Genomic DNA, 17,577 nt, shown 5'->3' on the forward strand with positions numbered 1-17,577 from the left:
TTTAAAACAGCTGGTTACTTTGATCACTGAAATTCTGTGATAATAGGATAATATCTTTTATTGGACCAATTTCTTTTGGTGAGAGAGACAAGCATCAGCCACACAGAGCTTTTCTTCCTGTCTTGGAAAAGTATTCCAAGCTTCACAGCTAAATGCAAGATGGAACAGATGGTTTAGTATAAGTAGATAGCACATATTCTAAGGGACCATTCAAGGTTTATGACAATAGACACATTCAGTGTGTTTAAGGTTTTTTTTTCTCCTCCATTAACCTCTGGATTTTACACTGGGAAACTTTAGGGTAAAGAATTAGGTGATTTGGTTATATTGATGCTAATCTGACATGTCCTCTGTTTTTTTTTTCCCCACTCTAAAATCTGTTGACTTCTCTAGCCACAGCCTCGTATTTTCCATCTGAGAATCTTATGTTTTGTTTTTCAGATATTAATGAAGTATGTCCGCCATGACCAACCCTATGCGTTAGGGTATGTCAGTATTATCACTGTTTATGGATGGGGAAGCAGAGGCATAGAAAGATTTAGTGATTTGCCTAAAATCACACTGCAAGTCAGTTTCAGAACTGCGATTAGAAACTGCCTGGTCACTGCTAGGCTCATGCCTAACCCATTAGATCACAGTGTCGTTTAACCTTGTCTTTTGCCCATTTGTAAAAATGGGTGATGATGATAATAATTGACAGTTACATAGCACTTTTTCATCTGTCCTCAGAGCCCTTGGGGTAAGCATTACTAACCACATTGTACAGATGAGATCGATAAGGCACAGATTGGTTAAGTGATTTGCCTGGAGACACTCTGGTCTAGATGAAGCCTGGATCTGAAAGCAGGTGACCTGAGTTGCAGTCTTGATTCTAACACTTCCTGGCTCTGTACCTTAATTTCTCTATGTCTCAGCTTCCTTTTCCATATCTGAAAAATAGAGGTAGTGATGATTGCCTCCTAAATGGGGCTACTGAGGCTTAAACAATGTTTCCAAAGTATTAAGGCAGGTCAGTGGCAAAGGTGAGAATAAAACTCAAAAATGGCTCAATTGAATTTGCTGTAACTTAAAAAAATAGTAAATAAAAATTCACCTTTTAGGCAGAGACCAAGCATAAACAAATTCCTTGTATGTTGAATTTTTTTGAGACAGTTATGAGCATGAGAAAAAGTAGAGGATTGTAATGGAAGTCAGAATTCAGCTCTTTTACTGAAGAGTTGCTGCTACTTCTGGTTAATATATTGTAATAAAGTTACAGCCTTCTTACACTTTTAAAAACAATGAATAGGAGCAATCATTTAAGCATACCCTTGACAAGCTCTCTGACAGGCTTGAATTCCACCATTTTTTGTTTCCTTTTAACTGCTGACAGAAAAGTTGGAAGAGCATGTTCTTCTTCGAGAGCTTGCTCATGTCGATTTTCATTCTAGGTGTGCACTCGCCTATGTGTGCAGGCATTGGAGACTTTTGCCAGGGGTCGGCAACCTTTCAGAAGTGGTGTGCCAAGTCTTCATTTATTCACTTTAAATTAAGGTTTTGCGTGCCAGTAATACATTTTAATGTTTTTAGAAGGTCTCTCTCTAAGTCTATATATTATATAACTAAACTGTTGTCGTATGTAAAGTAAACAAGGTTTTCAAAATGTTTAAGAAGCTTAATTTAAAATTAAATTAAAATGCTGATCTTATGCCGCCAGCCCGCTAAGCCCGCTGCCAGCCTGGGGTCCCGGCCCTGCCCACATAGAGTGGGTAGCTACCTTCTCCCTGGTTCTAGCCCATTCTCTTCCTCTCTCTGTGCACTGAGCTGAGGGTGGGAGTGCACTGAGCACAGAGCTGGGAGTGAAGGATCAGGCTGGGGTCTGGGGTGTAGGGTCTGGTCAGAAGCTAGAATGAGGGAGGGGGCTCAGGGTTGGGGCAGGAGGTTTGGGTGAGGAGTGCTTACAAGGGCAGCTCCCATTTGGTGCAAGGGGTGCAGGTGAGAATGTGGTGGGGGGAAGTGCAGGAGCTCCCGTTTGGTGCTCAGGGTAGGGGGGGGAATGTGGGGGGGTGCAAGATTCAGGGCATGGGGTGTGGGGGGGCTGGGTATGTGTGGGGGGTGCAGGAGTCAGGGCAGAGGGCTGGGGGCATGTGAGGGGAGGACAGGAGTCAGGGCATGGGGGGGATATGCCCTGATTCTACCCCACGGCCCCGTCCCCACCTCTTCTCCGCCTCCTCTCCGGAGCAGTGAGCGCGCTCCGGCTCCACTTCTCCCCCTCCCTTGCCAGGGCCATCAGCTGATTGGCAGCAGGGAAGGAGAGGAGGAGGGACAGGAACCCAGCATGCCGGTGGGGGAAAGGGGACCTTGCCTGCCCTGCAGCAGCAGCCCGCAGGACCAAACTTCTTCACCCTGCCCCCGTGGTGGGAAGCGGGGGGTGGAGAAGAGCGGGCTGGGACAGGCAAGATTTTTAATGGCATGCTGCTGCCTGCTGGGGTCCCAGCCGCTGGCCCACTCAGCCCACAGCTGGCCTGGGTTCGCTTGCCATAGGTTGCTGACCCCTGCCTTAGTGGTATCCGGAGGGCCAGCTGTGGTGCCTCCCTTGAGTGCCGTGCTCATGCGTTGGTATGTCAGATGCCATCATCCCTTTGCCCTCTCAATTCCTTCTTACTGCCCATGGTGGTTAGTTGAGTGCCTTTCCTTGCATAGCAAGAGCTACCGGTTTAGTCTCTTCTGACTTCAAGCCTTAGGGCCTTGTAAATAGTTGTTTATAGTAGTTAGTGTTAAGTAGTTAAGTGTAGTTAGAAGTTAGAGTCCCAACAGGGACTTTGCCCCAGGTGGGGCATGCCCCGGTGTGTGGGGTTTAAGCCCTGTGCGGACTGTAACAGGCCTATACCTTTAAGTGACCCCCACAGCAGCTGCCTCAAGTGCTTGGGGAATCGCATGTGAAGGACAAGTGTCGTATTTGTAAAAAATTTTGACCCAGGACTCAGAAAGAGTGGGATATTCATTTGCGGGCTCTCCTCCTGGAGGCTGCCCTTCATCCGGCTTCCGAGACGTCCCGCCAAGACTCGCCTAGTATTTTGGTATGCACCCCCAATACCGGGCTCTGCCTGGCACTGTTCCCCGTCACTGGTGCCCAGAAAAAAAATGAAGAACCACAGCTCCCTGGCACCAGACAAGAAAGGCCCTGGGGCATCAAGCAAAGGATCCAGTTTGGGCCGCCCTGCCACTCCAGAGCCACATGGACATGCCACCCCCATTGGGGCCTGTTAGGAGGCTTATTCCTTCACCCACTTACTTCTCTGGTCCTTCTCGCATGAACAGAGAGCAACAATACCCGAAGTCCAAAGGTGCAAACAATTCGAAGTTTATTGGGGTGAACTTCCAGGAAGCATGATTCCAGTTTCCTTCCTTAGTGCCCCCCTTCCCAGCTCTGACACCACAGAGGCTTACCTGTGTCCCTGTTCCCATTTCCCCCTTTAGCTAAACATGATTCCAATTTCCCCACCCCCATTCCCTGTTCCCATTTACCTCACTCACTCCCACCCACACACCCCCTCACTTCCTGATTGACTGCAGACTATATAGTAAAACTTGAGTTCTGCTTAGCTATACCTTAAATTTCAGTGAAATGATTGGTTAACTAACCAATCCTAATGTATTGTAACATGATTATTCAACCAATTATATCCCACCACCTATTTAGTTTAAGATTAATTATATCCCACCACCCAGCAAAATTAATTATACAGCAGACAGAAACAATCACAGAACCAGACAGAGATTATGCAGACAAACAATAGGGAAATGGGGACTACAGTGATAGAGCAAACACAGAAATGAGGATTTCACATCCCAGCTATTGATAAGTGAGTTCTTGCCAGACAGGATGCTATCAAACTAAGTTTCCTTTTACATCTTCTAGGCACTTCCCTTTCTCTGGAGGCAATAGGCATTATCAGGACAGGATTGTACTCCTAACAGCCCAATAGCACCTTATTTCAATGTGACTAGTTTGGAATTTGAGGATGTGACTGTTCGGTTCCCAGCTTATGGCTGCCTCTGCTGCTTAGCCAAAGGCCTTAGCCTAAGCACAGGGCCTCAGACTGTCTCAGTAAGAGAAGGCTCTTATAGCAGCAGACAGTGATTTTGATTCTTTCTTTTATACCTCTAACTAGCCAAGTGATAAGAATACACCTAAATTCTTAGAGTATAGGCCTTTACAGACAGGCCTGAATATCTATATCCTAACAGGGCCCTTAGTCCCTTAAAGTATCCACCACCGGCTCCCAGGAGTGGTAGGGACCCAAACTTCTGACGGCATTGACACCTTCCCAAGTTTCCCCCATCACTGATAGAGCAGAGGCCTCCGCCCACGCTGCTGGCACCACGCGTGCCGCAGGAAGTGGCAAAGACTCCCTACTAGGGCAAGCCAATTGCTAAGACTCCTCGCGGGGCAGTGGAGTGCTGCCAGTCCCCAGAGACAAGCAGCACTCTCCATCTCTGTGCCGCAGATCTCCGGTGTCACGCCCCAGATCCTCTGGGGCTCACCCTCAGTCACCAGCACTGCGATCGCAGTCCCCACAGTTTTGACGCAGATTGCCTTGTGGGGGGCGCTGGTCTCCATTCCATTGGCACCAATTTCCCTCTCGCTTCTTGTCCTCTCAGTGCAGATCTGTCGCCTGCCCCCGGGGGAGTGCTCCCCATTGCGATTCCGGTCCCCCTGGGACTTGTCCCCTCAATACCGACACCGATCCTCAAACTCCAAACACCTGTCTCCAGAAGTGATGGTCAGCAGGCAGACCCAGGCGTCAATGGCCCACCATGGTCAACGGAAGGGAATTTCTCCAGCACAGAAGGGCAGCGCAGCCCCTTGTCAAGACCCCACTGGCGTAAATGGGCACCTGAGGCCGCATCGGCGTCTATAGCGCTGCCTTGGCAGAATGGCCAGTGCAGTGGCCTTATTGGAGTGTGTGAGCATGCCCTCTTTGCACCACTCATCTGCCGCCGCCTTGGAGCAATAGCAGGCTCGGTGCATGAGATCCACTCGGAGGTTGGGATAGAGGAGACAGTGCCCACCCCAAACCCTCCTCCTCCGGTGGTACAGTCGTGATCTTCATCGCCGGACAAAGCGGTTGTGGGACCTTCAAGGGCCAGCCCACCAGACAATTTTAAGGAACACCAAGCCCTGCTTCAATGGGTGGCTGAGAACTTGGACCTTTGGAGGAGGAGATGGAGGTGGAGGAGATGGCCGAGCAGGCAGACACCTTGTTCAATGTCCTCTCAGCCTCTACCCTTGCACGTGTTGCACGAACAGTGCATGGCGGGGTCCTGAAAATTGCCAAGGCCCTCTGGCAAACCCTGTCCTCCATCCCTCCCACCTCCAAAAGGGCAGCAAAGAAGTACTTTGCCCCGGCCAAAGGGTTCAAGTACCTTTATACCCACCCTTCTACTGGCTCGCTGGTTGTCTCTGTGGCCAACGAAAAGGTCAAGCAGGGGCACACTAGTTCAGCTCTCAAAAATAGAGGCCAAAAGACTGGACTTTTTTGGGAGAAAAATTTATTCACCAGCCAGCCTGCAATTCCAGGTGGCGAACCATCAGGCCCTCTTGGGACTCCCTCCATAAGTTCAAGGAGTCCCTCCCTCATGGTCTGGTCCAGGAATTCGGCACTCTGGTGAAGGAGGGCACTGCGGCGGGCAGGTGCTCTCTCCAGATGACACGGGATGCGGCTTACTTGGCAGCTTGGGTGGTCACGTCAGCGGTGGTCATGAAGCACAGCCCCTGGCTTCAGACCACCGGCCTATCCCAAGAGATGCAGATCTCTATCCAGGACCTCCCATTTGATGGGAACGGTCTCTTTTTGGAACAGACTGATGCAAAGCTGCATGGGTTAAAGGACACTCGGGACACCCTTTGCTTGCTGGGCATGCCTACGCCGCAGTCTGCACGGAAACAGTTCTGGCCACCCCTGCTGCCAAGGTGTTGGCAGCCTCATCAAGGGTCTGCAAGGAGAAGGAGTAGACACACAAACTTTAGTCGTCACCACCCTTCCTTCTCCCGCTCACTCATGCAGTCTGGCCTGGTGCCATCTCCAGCCTCTGCAAGCATGGCTGGTGTCAGTCTATATCCCCAACAGGCACGACCTTCACTGGGTAGTCAGAGTGCCAGACCACATCAGGTCATCCCCTGGATTGGTGGTTGGACCCTGGTTGGTGTTAGAGGAAGTCCCCTCCGTGACCCCATCCCTGTCACTGACCCGTGTCTCCAGTGCTTCGGACCTGGGCTGGGGAGCCCACCTGGGTGAGCTGAGCACCCAGGGCCACTGGTTGCAGACTGATCTGGCCCTCCACATTGTCAGGGAGCTCAGAGCAGTTTGTGCCTTCCTGCCAGTGCCGTTGATTTACAGGGTCCTTGTGAAGATCAACCAAGACAGGGCAAGAATTATCCTAATAGCTCCCGCGTGGCCTCGCCAGCACTGGTTCGGCACGTTGCTGAGCCTTTAAGTAGCCACCCAACTGTAGCTGCCCCTCTGGCTGGATCTACTGTCCCAGCCTTTTTGTATCCGAACCTGATGGCACTGCACTTGACCGTTTGGCTACTACATGGCTAAGCACGGACGAACGGGCATGCTCGGCCTGCGTTCAGCAGGTCTTGCTGGGTAGCAGGAAACCCACCACCAGAGCGACTTACTTGGCCAAATGGAAAAGGTTAATGCACTGGGCCTCGGAACAGCATATTCAGGTTTAGCAGGCCCCGCTGCAGGAGATCCTAGATTATCTGCTGCACCTCAAACTCCAAGGTTTGTCCCTGTCATTGATCAAGGTCCACCTGGGTGCTATCTTGGCTTTCCATCCTCCGTTCCAAAGCAGGTTGATCTTCACTCACAACACGATGGCACGATTTTTGAAAGGTCAGGAGTGTCTCTACCTACACGTCTGGGATCCCTTCCCCCTCCGAGACCTGAATCTCAAGCTGTTGAACCTCTGGCTTCCTGCTCTCTCCTGCTTCTCTCCTGGAAGGTTTTGTTTCTGGTCGTGTTATTGTCAGCCCACAGGGTGTCCGAGATCAGGGCACTTACTTCAGAGCCGCCCTATACAGTCTTCTACAAGAATAAGGTCCAGCTGCAACTGCACCCAGCATTTCTGCCCCAGGTCGTTTCCCAGTTTCGTACTGGCCAGGACATATACTTACCCATCTTCTTTCCAAAGCCTCATGCATCAGATGAGGAGAGCAGGCTACACTCCTGGATGTCAGGAGGGCACTGGGCTTCTACACAGATAGAACAAAGCTGTTCCATAAGTCAACGCAGTTGTTCGTTGCGGTGGCTGACAGAATGAAAGGTCACTCGGTGTCCGCTCAGAGGATTTTGTCCTGGATCATGGCCTGCATCCTCTACTGCAGCTGGCGAAGGTGCCTCTGACGGCTATCATGATGGCACGCTAGACTTGGGCACAAGCGTCGTCAGCAGCCTTCCTGACACAGGTACTAATCCAAGAGATCTGTCGGGCCGCTACCTGGTTGTATGTCCACACGTTCGTGTCTCATTATATGCTTACCCAGCAAGCTCGAAACGATGCTGGCTTTGGCAGAGCAGTGCTGCAAGACTGTGAACTCCAAGTCCACCTCTATTGATACTGCTTGTGAGTCACCTAGAATGGAATCTACATGAACAAGCACTCAAAGAAGAAAAAAGTTACCTACCTTTCAAAACTGTTGTTCTTCGAGATGTGTTGCTCATGTTCATTCCATTACCCACCCTCCTATCCCTCCGTTGGAGTTGCTAGCAAGAAGGAACTGAGAGGGCATAGGGCTGGCGGTGCTTGATATACCGAAGCATGAGTGCTGCACACAAGGGGATGCCACGGCTGGCCCTACGGATACTGCTAAGGCAGAAGTCTCTGACTGTGCACGTGGGTGCACACACACCTAGAATGGAATGGACATGAGCAACACATCAAAGGACAACAATTACAAAAGGGTAGGTAACTGTTTTTTCTAGGTATAATTTCTGGGTTTTTATGCTTTTCATACAGAAAGTTATGTGGCACTATAGTCTTAAATGTTAGTGTTACAACACATGATTATATGTTTCTGGAATCTAAAATAATCCGTTTATTCACATATGGGGCTGGACACAGTAAACTACCTTCTAATGGTGTATGAAAGCAAACTAATTGCTATGCCCTTTTAGTCCTGTGGTTTTACAGTCCCAGTTCTGCTGAATCTCTCATGATTTAGTAATTTGTCATAAAAATTCAGTTGGAAACACAGATTGAGAGCACTAGATTATTTTAGACTAATTCAATCAAATGGCCCCTTCAGCTCCTGTTTTTTTTCTAACAGAGCTTAAAAAATGTGCTAGAACACACGTACAGTGTATAGTATCTTTTTAAAAAATCTATGCAGGATCTTCCTACCTCCTGTACATAATTTCAGCAACCAGTGATAACATTAAAGGGGAAGAAAGCTGTTTATACTTTCATCTGTGCACCGCTTTATACTGATTTGTACCAAAAGCAACACACTTTTTTAAATGTACAATTTACCATACCAGATCAGGAAGTTGGTCTATAAAGCCCAGTATCCTGATTTCTCTTATGGCCAGTATTTCAAAGGAAGACAAAACCTTCCATGTATATGATGATCCAAAATTGGCATAAAATTATCTAGCCTTAAAATACTGGGGGATCACTTTTTCCCACTTCATTAAAATTTCTGATGTTTGGTCCTTGCTGTTGCAGGTACACTGGTCTGAAGAGTTATCTGTAGAAGATCTTTCAGATTATATTTTAAATCTGGTTTCAAACTGAATTTAGGGATAAAATGACAACAAGAAATCCATTGATAACCGTTCTTCACCTTCTGTTAAATTTAACATACAACTTCATGCTTATGTTTATAAGTACAGAAAGAAAGCTAGAACCCTGATGCATTACAATGTTTTAACCCTGTCATTTTTCTACTACTAAAGAAAACTATATTGTCCCTTTAGAGTATAGTTGTTGTTGGCAACTTAGAGATTTGTTCTATAATTCACTAAGTAATATTTGCCTAAATTCCAAAACCGCTTTTCAGTAGAACATAATAAACTGTATTTTATCATCATTCATTTAAATAGTAAGATACTGAGTTCAATAAATTACACTGAAACAAGACAACAGTTAGTTTCAAAATGCTTGCAATTCCTGATGTATAAAACAATGATCAATGTCTAAAAAAAGTTAATCTCTCTATAGAGGGTTTTTTAAAAAAAATGCATTAAAGCTGTGTAAGCCATTGTTCTTACAAAGTCAAAGTCATCCTCCTGAGCAACACAGCTTTTCGGGTTTTATTTAACACTTTTATTCATGCTACCTACCAGCTGTACAACAAGAATGAATGAGTCCTGTATATTATGTGCTCCTGTATTTGGAGTTTTACTCTGCCCTTCTTTACTTTAAAAAAAAAAAAAAAGTTTGTATCATCCAGGTTTATTTCAAAACTTTTTATTGGTTCTAGCATGGTCTCATAGTCCTCCTCATTCTCTGACCATCTGTGGGTTAAGTCTTAGCAGACTAACCATTTTGCAGAGGAAATGCAGCCTGCATGCCCAAAGGGGCCTACTGTATACATCAAGAAACAGTCTTTATAAGCTGAATCTGTTAAGCAAATAGGGGCCATGGTGAGGAGCAAGGAAGCAGGTGAAGGGAGCATGTTGAGAAGCAGGGCTCTGTGAAGGGACATGGGCGTGGGGGATCCTGGCGGAATGTCAGAGGGGGGAAACAAGGGGATAGGAAGAAGTTGTGTGTGGGGAGAATGGGGAGAAAAAGTGAGGCTGGTAGGTGAAGGAGGATGTTGGTAAATTGGTGAGGTTTCAGATGAGGGCCACAAGAATAATTAAAGGATTGGAAAACACGCCTTATATTTAGGCTTAGCCGAATTTGATTTTTATTTTTAAAAATGTTGATGGATAATATCTGTTTGTCTAAGCAGTGCACAGTTGTGGGAAATTATGGGTGTGGGGGTCAGACAATAATTCTTTAATGACCGAAGACAATGAAATTCAACAAGTTAAAGCTTTATAATCATTCCAAAAGATGTCAACATCACATGCCACAATACACAAAGTAAATGTTCTTAAATCAAACTCTGTGTTCCCAAGCAGCATTTTCCTTTGCCTATCTGTAAATTTCAGTTATTGATAGAAATACTTTTTCCATCTGTCTCTGTGTGTACGGTGAAATCAACAATTACCAACACTTACTTCACACTGATAAAAGTTTAATCCCTCCAAGCCTATTTATAGTGAGAAACTCAAGGAGCTCAGTCCGTTTATCTTAATAAAGAGAAGGTTAAGGGGTGTCTTGGTCACAGTGTAGAAATACCTACTTGAGGAACAGAAATTTGATAATGAGCTCTTCAGTCTAGCAGACAAAGTTATAACACAATCCAATGGCTGGAGGCTGAAGCTGGACAAGTTCAGACTGGAAAGTCATTGGGACAACTTACTTAGGGTTGTGGTGGATTCTTCATCACTGGCAATCTTTAAGTCAAGATTGGATGCTTTTCCTAAAAGGTATACTCTAGTTCAAAAAGGCATTAATTCAGGAAAATCCTGTGGCGTTTGTTATACAGGGGGTAAGGCTAGTTAAACAAGTGGTCCCTTCTGGCTTTATAATTGATGAATGTATGAATGCAGAAGAGAGAGGAGGTGCACCTTTGGCTCATCAGAGTAGAGTCTCCTCTCTGCTTTTTCCATTCCTGATGCCTTACAGGACACACCCTGCTTTTTTGTTAGTCTTCACACAAGCCTCCAGTCTCCACTCACCTCCTCCTGAGCACCATCCATAGCCTGTTAAAGTGCTGTGCCTCTCCACAACCCTACCTCCACTAAATTTCCACACACCTCTGTTCAACACACACACACACACACACCCTCCTTTTCACAACCGCTTGCAAGCCTCTTGACTCTGTGAAGATGTTCCATGTTGCAGGGAAGGGAGCACACCTGTTGAGGATATAGGAAGCCAGATGAGTAGCTGAGTTTTCATTGAAGACTTGACTGATGCCATGTGGGTTTCCTGAAGCCCAGGCTGAGGCATCAGTGCTTGATCGATTTTTCCACCGCTGCTGTGCCCCATGGTACACCAAGGCATCAGTCATGGGGTAACTTTGCTCCATTGCGGAGATGCAATTTCTGGGGACAACCCTGCCTCTGTGGCACATGCAGTTGGTTCCCCTGGTTCTGCTTTCTGTGTGTTGGAGAGCTCAGACAGCGGTTCTGAGAGAGCAAAGTGTATCTGCTGAAGCACTGGCTCTTGAACTGTTCCACACCAGTAATGCCTCAGTATGCTGGGGATTGGAGGCAGTAGTACAGGGAGCCCTTCAAGTGCCAGTATCTCTGAGCTCTACCCTCCATGCACAGCTCTATCCAAAGGCCCCTGCACACCAGCCTTTTACTCTTTGCACAGGCCCCCTACACATACCTGCTAATGTCTGTTTCCCCGTACATAACCACTCGCCATCCCAGAGCTTGATCTTGCCTCCATACCACACCCCTGTACTCTCTGCAGCCTAGCCTGCTTTCCTGCCTCAACAGCTGGTTAATGAATGAGAGTTACAGGTATTTGGAAAATTTTAATGAACAAAATTTTTCATTTTCATGTTTTATCTAAAATTATGTTTACAGAGATGCCAACCCTCCTTAATTTTCCAAAGTCATCCTGATTTTTAAATGTATTCATGAAATTACTAAATCAGGATTAAACCTACACATTTTGCAATTGTATTTAAAAATGGGAGGAGTGTCTGTTGTGTGTCACTCACCACTCAAATCCAATGAACACAGTGCCATGGCTACAAGGGCATTTTTCACCACCATCAGCGTCCTGTGCAGGTTGCCCACAGCACAGCCATATGCATGCCATGTATAGTGTATACCATTTTGGCAATCACACTAGGGGAGGCTTACAGGTTGGCTCCTTGGTTGCATCGGTGAGATTCTCTGGGCGGGGGTGTCTTTCCCAGGCCAGTGCACCTGCACAGGGCCCAAACACATGGCCGTTGCTTGCACCACTGCTGCAGGGAGCAGAGTGCTTGGCCAAAAGGACAAACAGAGTACAGTGAGTGGGGTGCACTCTCCCCCATGCCTTTTCCCTCAGTACAGCTAATGGTACCTGGCACTGTCCCAGCCAGATGGCTCTGGGTCTGGGACAGGCTGAGCAGCTGCCTGCAACACCAGTAAATATCTCCATCAACCCCAGTGCCACCTGCACCTGTTATTAGTCCCTCATCTCCCTGAGATCAGCTGACACTGGGCACCTACCCTTTATCCACTCATCTCCACTCCTCCCACCTCATCAAGCAACCCCCTTCACCTCCATCTCCTCTCCTACCAACCCCAACAAGTCTGTTCCATGCTCTACGAAACTCACCAAATGCATCTTTCAGACCAACCAGACACTCCATTCCACTCAAGCACCTGGCTAACTGACACCTATCCCTCCAGGGGCACCTGGTGACCCATCAGCCCACCTCTCACCTCGGGGGGGGGGCAGGATGACATCACAGTATACCATAAGATAAATTTCTGGGGGCAACCCTGCCTCTGTGGCACATGCACAGACTGTGAAGTGAAGGTCATTCTGATAGGTGGCAAGCTGAGGTAATTTTGAGTGGGTTGAGGTGCTGGATTTACCACTCAAGCCAAAGCTTATGGGTTAGAATCATAGAATCTCAGGGTTGGAAGGGACCTCAGGAGGTCCTCTAGTCCAACCCTCTGCTCAAAGCAGGACCAATCCCCAATTTTTGCCCCAGATTCCTAAATGGCCCCCTCAAGGATTGAACTTACAACCCTGGATTTAGCAAGCCAGTGCTCAAACCACTGAGTTATCCCTGCCCCCTTTGTAGTTCATTAATAGGGTCTACAGTGCATTAATACAGTCCAGCAGGGTCCAACTGGGGCAGTTAAAATGCAACACAATACCTGTGGCTTGGATGGTAAATTGAGCACCCCAACCCCCGTTGACAAAATGAGCCAAATACACCAAAAAAGTATGCAAAAAGGTTTCAGAAGTGCTTGTGAATGAGTGAGAAAATGGCCAATGTCATGGTCGCACCTGGTCATGGCTATTAGTGTTACTAAATATTACTTCAGCTTGCGGATGATACTAAACTGGGAGAAGTGGTAGATACGCTGGAGGGGAGGGATAGGATACAGAAGGACCTAGACAAATTGGAGGATTGGGCCAAAAGAAATCTGATGAGGTTCAATAAGGATAAGTGCAGGGTCCTGCACTTAGGACGGAAGAACCCAATGCACAGCTACAGACTAGGGACCGAATGGCTAGGCAGCAGTTCTGCGGAAAAGGACCTAGGGGTGACAGTGGACGAGAAGCTGGATATGAGTCAGCAGTGTGCCCTTGTTGCCAAGAAGGCCGATGGCATTTTGGGATGTATAAGTAGGGGCATAGCGAGCAGATCGAGGGACGTGATCGTTCCCCTCTATTCGACATTGGTGAGGCCTCATCTGGAGTACTGTGTCCAGTTTTGGGCCCCACACTTCAAGAAGGATGTGGATAAATTGGAGAGAGTCCAGCGAAGGGCAACAAAAATGATTAGGGGTCTGGAACACATGAGTTATGAGGAGAGGCTGAGGGAGCTGGGATTGTTTAGCCTGCAGAAGAGAAGAATGAGGGGGGATTTGATAGCTGCTTTCAGCTACCTGAAAGGGGGTTCCAAAGAGGATGGCTCTAGACTGTTCTCAATGGTATCAGATGACAGAACGAGGAGTAATGGTCTCAAGCTGCAGTGGGGGAGGTTTAGATTGGATATTAGGAAAAACTTTTTCACTAAGAGGGTGGTGAAACACTGGAATGCGTTACCTAGGGAGGTGGTAGAATCTCCTTCCTTAGAGGTTTTTAAGGTCAGGCTTGACAAAGCCCTGGCTGGGATGATTTAACTGGGAATTGGTCCTGCTTCGAGCAGGGGGTTGGACTAGATGACCTTCTGGGGTCCCTTCCAACCCTTATATTCTATGATTCTACCACTATTATTACTGTAATATGCACAAAAGTGCATCTGAAATGCACAGCAAGCATTCAAGAAACTATCCCAGATGCATTGTCTGTGTTTGGTTTTGTACCTTTGCCACTTGGTGCTGCTCCAAGCAGCATCCTTAATTCCTCCCTAATTTTTTTCATAAGTGTCCCAAAAAGCCTCAGAGTAAACCTGGCACCTCTGGTATTAGCTGATGTATCTGAGCAGTTGTATTAGCTAATTGTGATTAAACTCTGGTTATTCCAAACAAATGGAGCAAATCTTTTTGTATGTAGCTTTAAAAGTTCAAATGTCTTCGTTGTTATTGGAAGGTGGCTGTGTGTGAAGTATGAAGTTTGTAGAGACTATTGTTTAGACAGAAGAATCATAAGAAATGTGAAGAAAATAAGTCAAAATATCTAAAAAGGGAGCACTTTACTAACTTTTGCAGCAGAATAGTTTTTAACATATTAATACTTAAAAATGTCAATTGTTGTCTGGAAAGTTTAAGTTCAAGCCCTGAAGTGTAAAACAGTGGGATTTTAGTCTTGCTTTAAGTATAGATTTCATAACTATGGTGGTGTTACTACTGCCTCCGTCATATTTTTGTGAGCATAAACAGAACATCCCGGTGTACCTCTTTTTTTTTTACAGATGCTGACAGGCAAGACTCCATTAATGTATTTTTGGGAGTATTCCAGCCTGCAGAAGGAAAACCTCATCTTTGGGAACTTCCTACAGACTTTTACTTGCATCACAAGAACACTATGAGTCTTTCACAGACAAGGAGAAGGTATTTTGTAGTTCCCTATTTATCATTCACTTTCATAATACGTGTTCAAAATTTAAAAACCTTTAAATTGATTTTGAACAACTGTCTCAAAAATACATTTCACTTTGCAAAATAAGCAGGTAAATTACTCTGCCTTGCAAAGGTGGGTTATTTGAAACAAATACATCATTGCCATATTTTAAACATTTGTAAAAGCATTAATTATCATAATCTCCTTTTATGAAATGTCTGACATTTTGTTTTAATTAAATGAGTCCATCTGATGGAAAAGGACAGATTAAAAAGATGGAATTTCATATGAATGAAGCTTGCAGTTTGAAATGATCTGCTATTTTATTGAAGTCCAGTTACCAGCATTTAATTAATCTGCAGGCTAAAAGCATTTCTGTTAAATTTCAGCTAGTCATATTTATTGATGTAGCAAAGTATTTGAAATACTGTGATTAGCATTCATTTTTTTCTGGGACACAACCAGTTTTCAGGAGTACATGCTCAGAAAATGTAGACCAAGAAATGTGCATTTCTATTTTTTACCCACCTCCAGACCCCATCCCAATCTAGTCCAGTTTGAAGATTGTATCAATCCAGTTTTATCTGTCATCCCATTTGTGCATTATAGTTTATATAACAATAATAAAGCCGAAGTACTTGATATGGGAGATGATTTTTGAGGATAACTTCATCATATTGATTGACTGTTTAGAATTGTAATGACTGACCATGTCTCTACATTATACTAATTTTAAAAGAACAGGTGATATTGGAAACTTTCTACAGAGACCCTTTCAAAGCTGCTACGGTGCTTCACCTGATTTTGTTAGATGTTCCGACATTATTTTGATCCTGCCTACTTGTCCATCCTTTTGTGGGCTTGGTCACTTCAGTTGTTGGATTTGAAATTCTGCTTTAGATTTTATCTGGAGAAGATTCAGGTCCCTTAAAAAAAATCCATATAGCCACTGGTTTCATCTTAACGCTATGCATCAGGTCATCCTGCGTCCAAAAGAACTGTTTCTAGATGACCATTTTCTATTGTATTTTATCTGTTTTCATAAGCAGCATTACATAAGAACATAATAATGGCCATACTGGGTCAGACCAATTGTCCATCTAGCCCAGTATCCTGTCTTTTGACAGGTTTCAGAGTAACAGCCGTGTTAGTCTGTATTCGCAAAAAGAAAAGGAGTACTTGTGGCATCTTAGAGACTAACCAGTTTATTTGAGCATGAGCTTTCGTGAGCTACAGCTGATGAAGTGAGCTGTAGCTCACGAAAGCTCATGCTCAAATAAATTGGTTAGTCTCTAAGGTGCCACAAGTACTCCTTTTCTTTTTGTCTTTTGACAGTGGCCAGTGCCAGATGCTTCAGAGGAAGTGAACGGAACAGAGCAGCTATCGAGTGAGCCATCTCCTCTCATTCAGCTTCTGGTAGTCAGAGGTTTAGGGACACCTAGAGCATGAAGTTGTATCCCTGACCATTTTGGCTAATAGCCATTGATGGACCTATCCTCCATGAACTTGTCTAATTCTTTTTTGAACCCAGTTATACTTTGGGCCTTCACAACATTCCCTGGCATCATCTCTTGAGGGGTTTTTTTATGCTGCTTGTAGCCTTTTATTTTATTTAAAATGAATTTTGTAATGTGGTATTACACCACCATGGGTTTGGCTTTGACGGCTACAGTTTCAAGCTTAACAGAGTGAAAGTCCCCTCTGCTATTTGCTTCAGATTTAGAGTCTGTAGGAACACACAAAGTCCAAGGATAGTGACCGCACATCCATTCACAAGTACAAGGTTTAGTTTTTTACAAGTTTTATTAAAGTTACAATTAAAGTTATGAATACCCAAGCATATAGAAATTCTATACAGACCTATGCATAAGTTACAAATATAGTTATACTCACATCCTTAATAATAATGTTACTGATGGGTTACTCATGGATTGATTATCAGTAGAGGGATGGTTCCTGCTGGAGTATCTCATAGGGAGCTAAATTTTCCTAATCTAGGCACTCTCTTTTTATAATGTGATTCTGACTATACTTCATTAGCACTTCTGCACATAGTGCACCCTGCAGTTAGGGCATGTGTTAAAAAAAATGTTATTACCGGGTATCTTGTAACAAAAAATTACTCTTACTGTTAATTTTTCACTATCACCCATTGGTACATCTTTTCCCATAATCTTAGGGCATTGGGTTATTCTTCGGTCACTTACGTCAGCATTTCTTATCTCCAAGGCCTAAAATAGCTAATCTAAAATCTTGCGGGCCTTAGCCTACAGGTTCTTGCATTTCAGCTTGTCTTACTTATATCTAATACATGATTCCTCTAAATAGTGATCAGTCTTATACCTCTATACTCTCACAAATTAACTCTATTTAACATATAATGATTATATATGACATAACATGTCAGTCAATCACATCACACAATAAATGAACAGTAAACTAAAATCATTTGCTACATCGTTCATATCAGCCATGCAGCCAACCTCCAATTAGTCTGGCCACATAAAATATGTGCAACATCTTTCTTCACTTTATTGTCCACTTATCCTGAACATTTCTGTGTAATGCTGTGTGGCAAAGTGAATTCAACTACGTGTTGCAAAGGTGATTTCTCAAATGAATGTCCCAGTCTCCCTTTAATTCATTATCTTGTTTATTTCAAAAGCTGTCTTATCTTTTGTGTTCTTGCATGTTTTGTTTTTCTTTGAATTAGAAAGTTAAAATTGCTACTTACTATTTTTCTCCTATTTCAGAGTAGCAACCATGTTAGTCTGTATCCGC

The 17,577-nt window shown here is 45.1% G+C and overlaps 1 protein-coding gene across 2 annotated transcripts in view; it reads left to right on the forward strand.

The window, feature by feature from the left end:
- Positions 1 to 17,577, forward strand: part of FIG4 (FIG4 phosphoinositide 5-phosphatase) — a 167,769-nt gene that overhangs the window by 73,381 nt on the left and 76,811 nt on the right. For both annotated transcript variants that reach the window (XM_048844824.2, XM_048844825.2), the window contains one exon: positions 14,648 to 14,786. In XM_048844824.2, coding sequence (XP_048700781.1) covers positions 14,648 to 14,786 — 139 coding nt within the window. The remainder of the gene's footprint in view (positions 1 to 14,647; positions 14,787 to 17,577) is intronic.

The sequence above is a fragment of the Caretta caretta genome, chromosome 3 (genome assembly GCF_965140235.1).
Source record: "Caretta caretta isolate rCarCar2 chromosome 3, rCarCar1.hap1, whole genome shotgun sequence".
NCBI classification, from domain to species: domain Eukaryota; kingdom Metazoa; phylum Chordata; order Testudines; family Cheloniidae; genus Caretta; species Caretta caretta.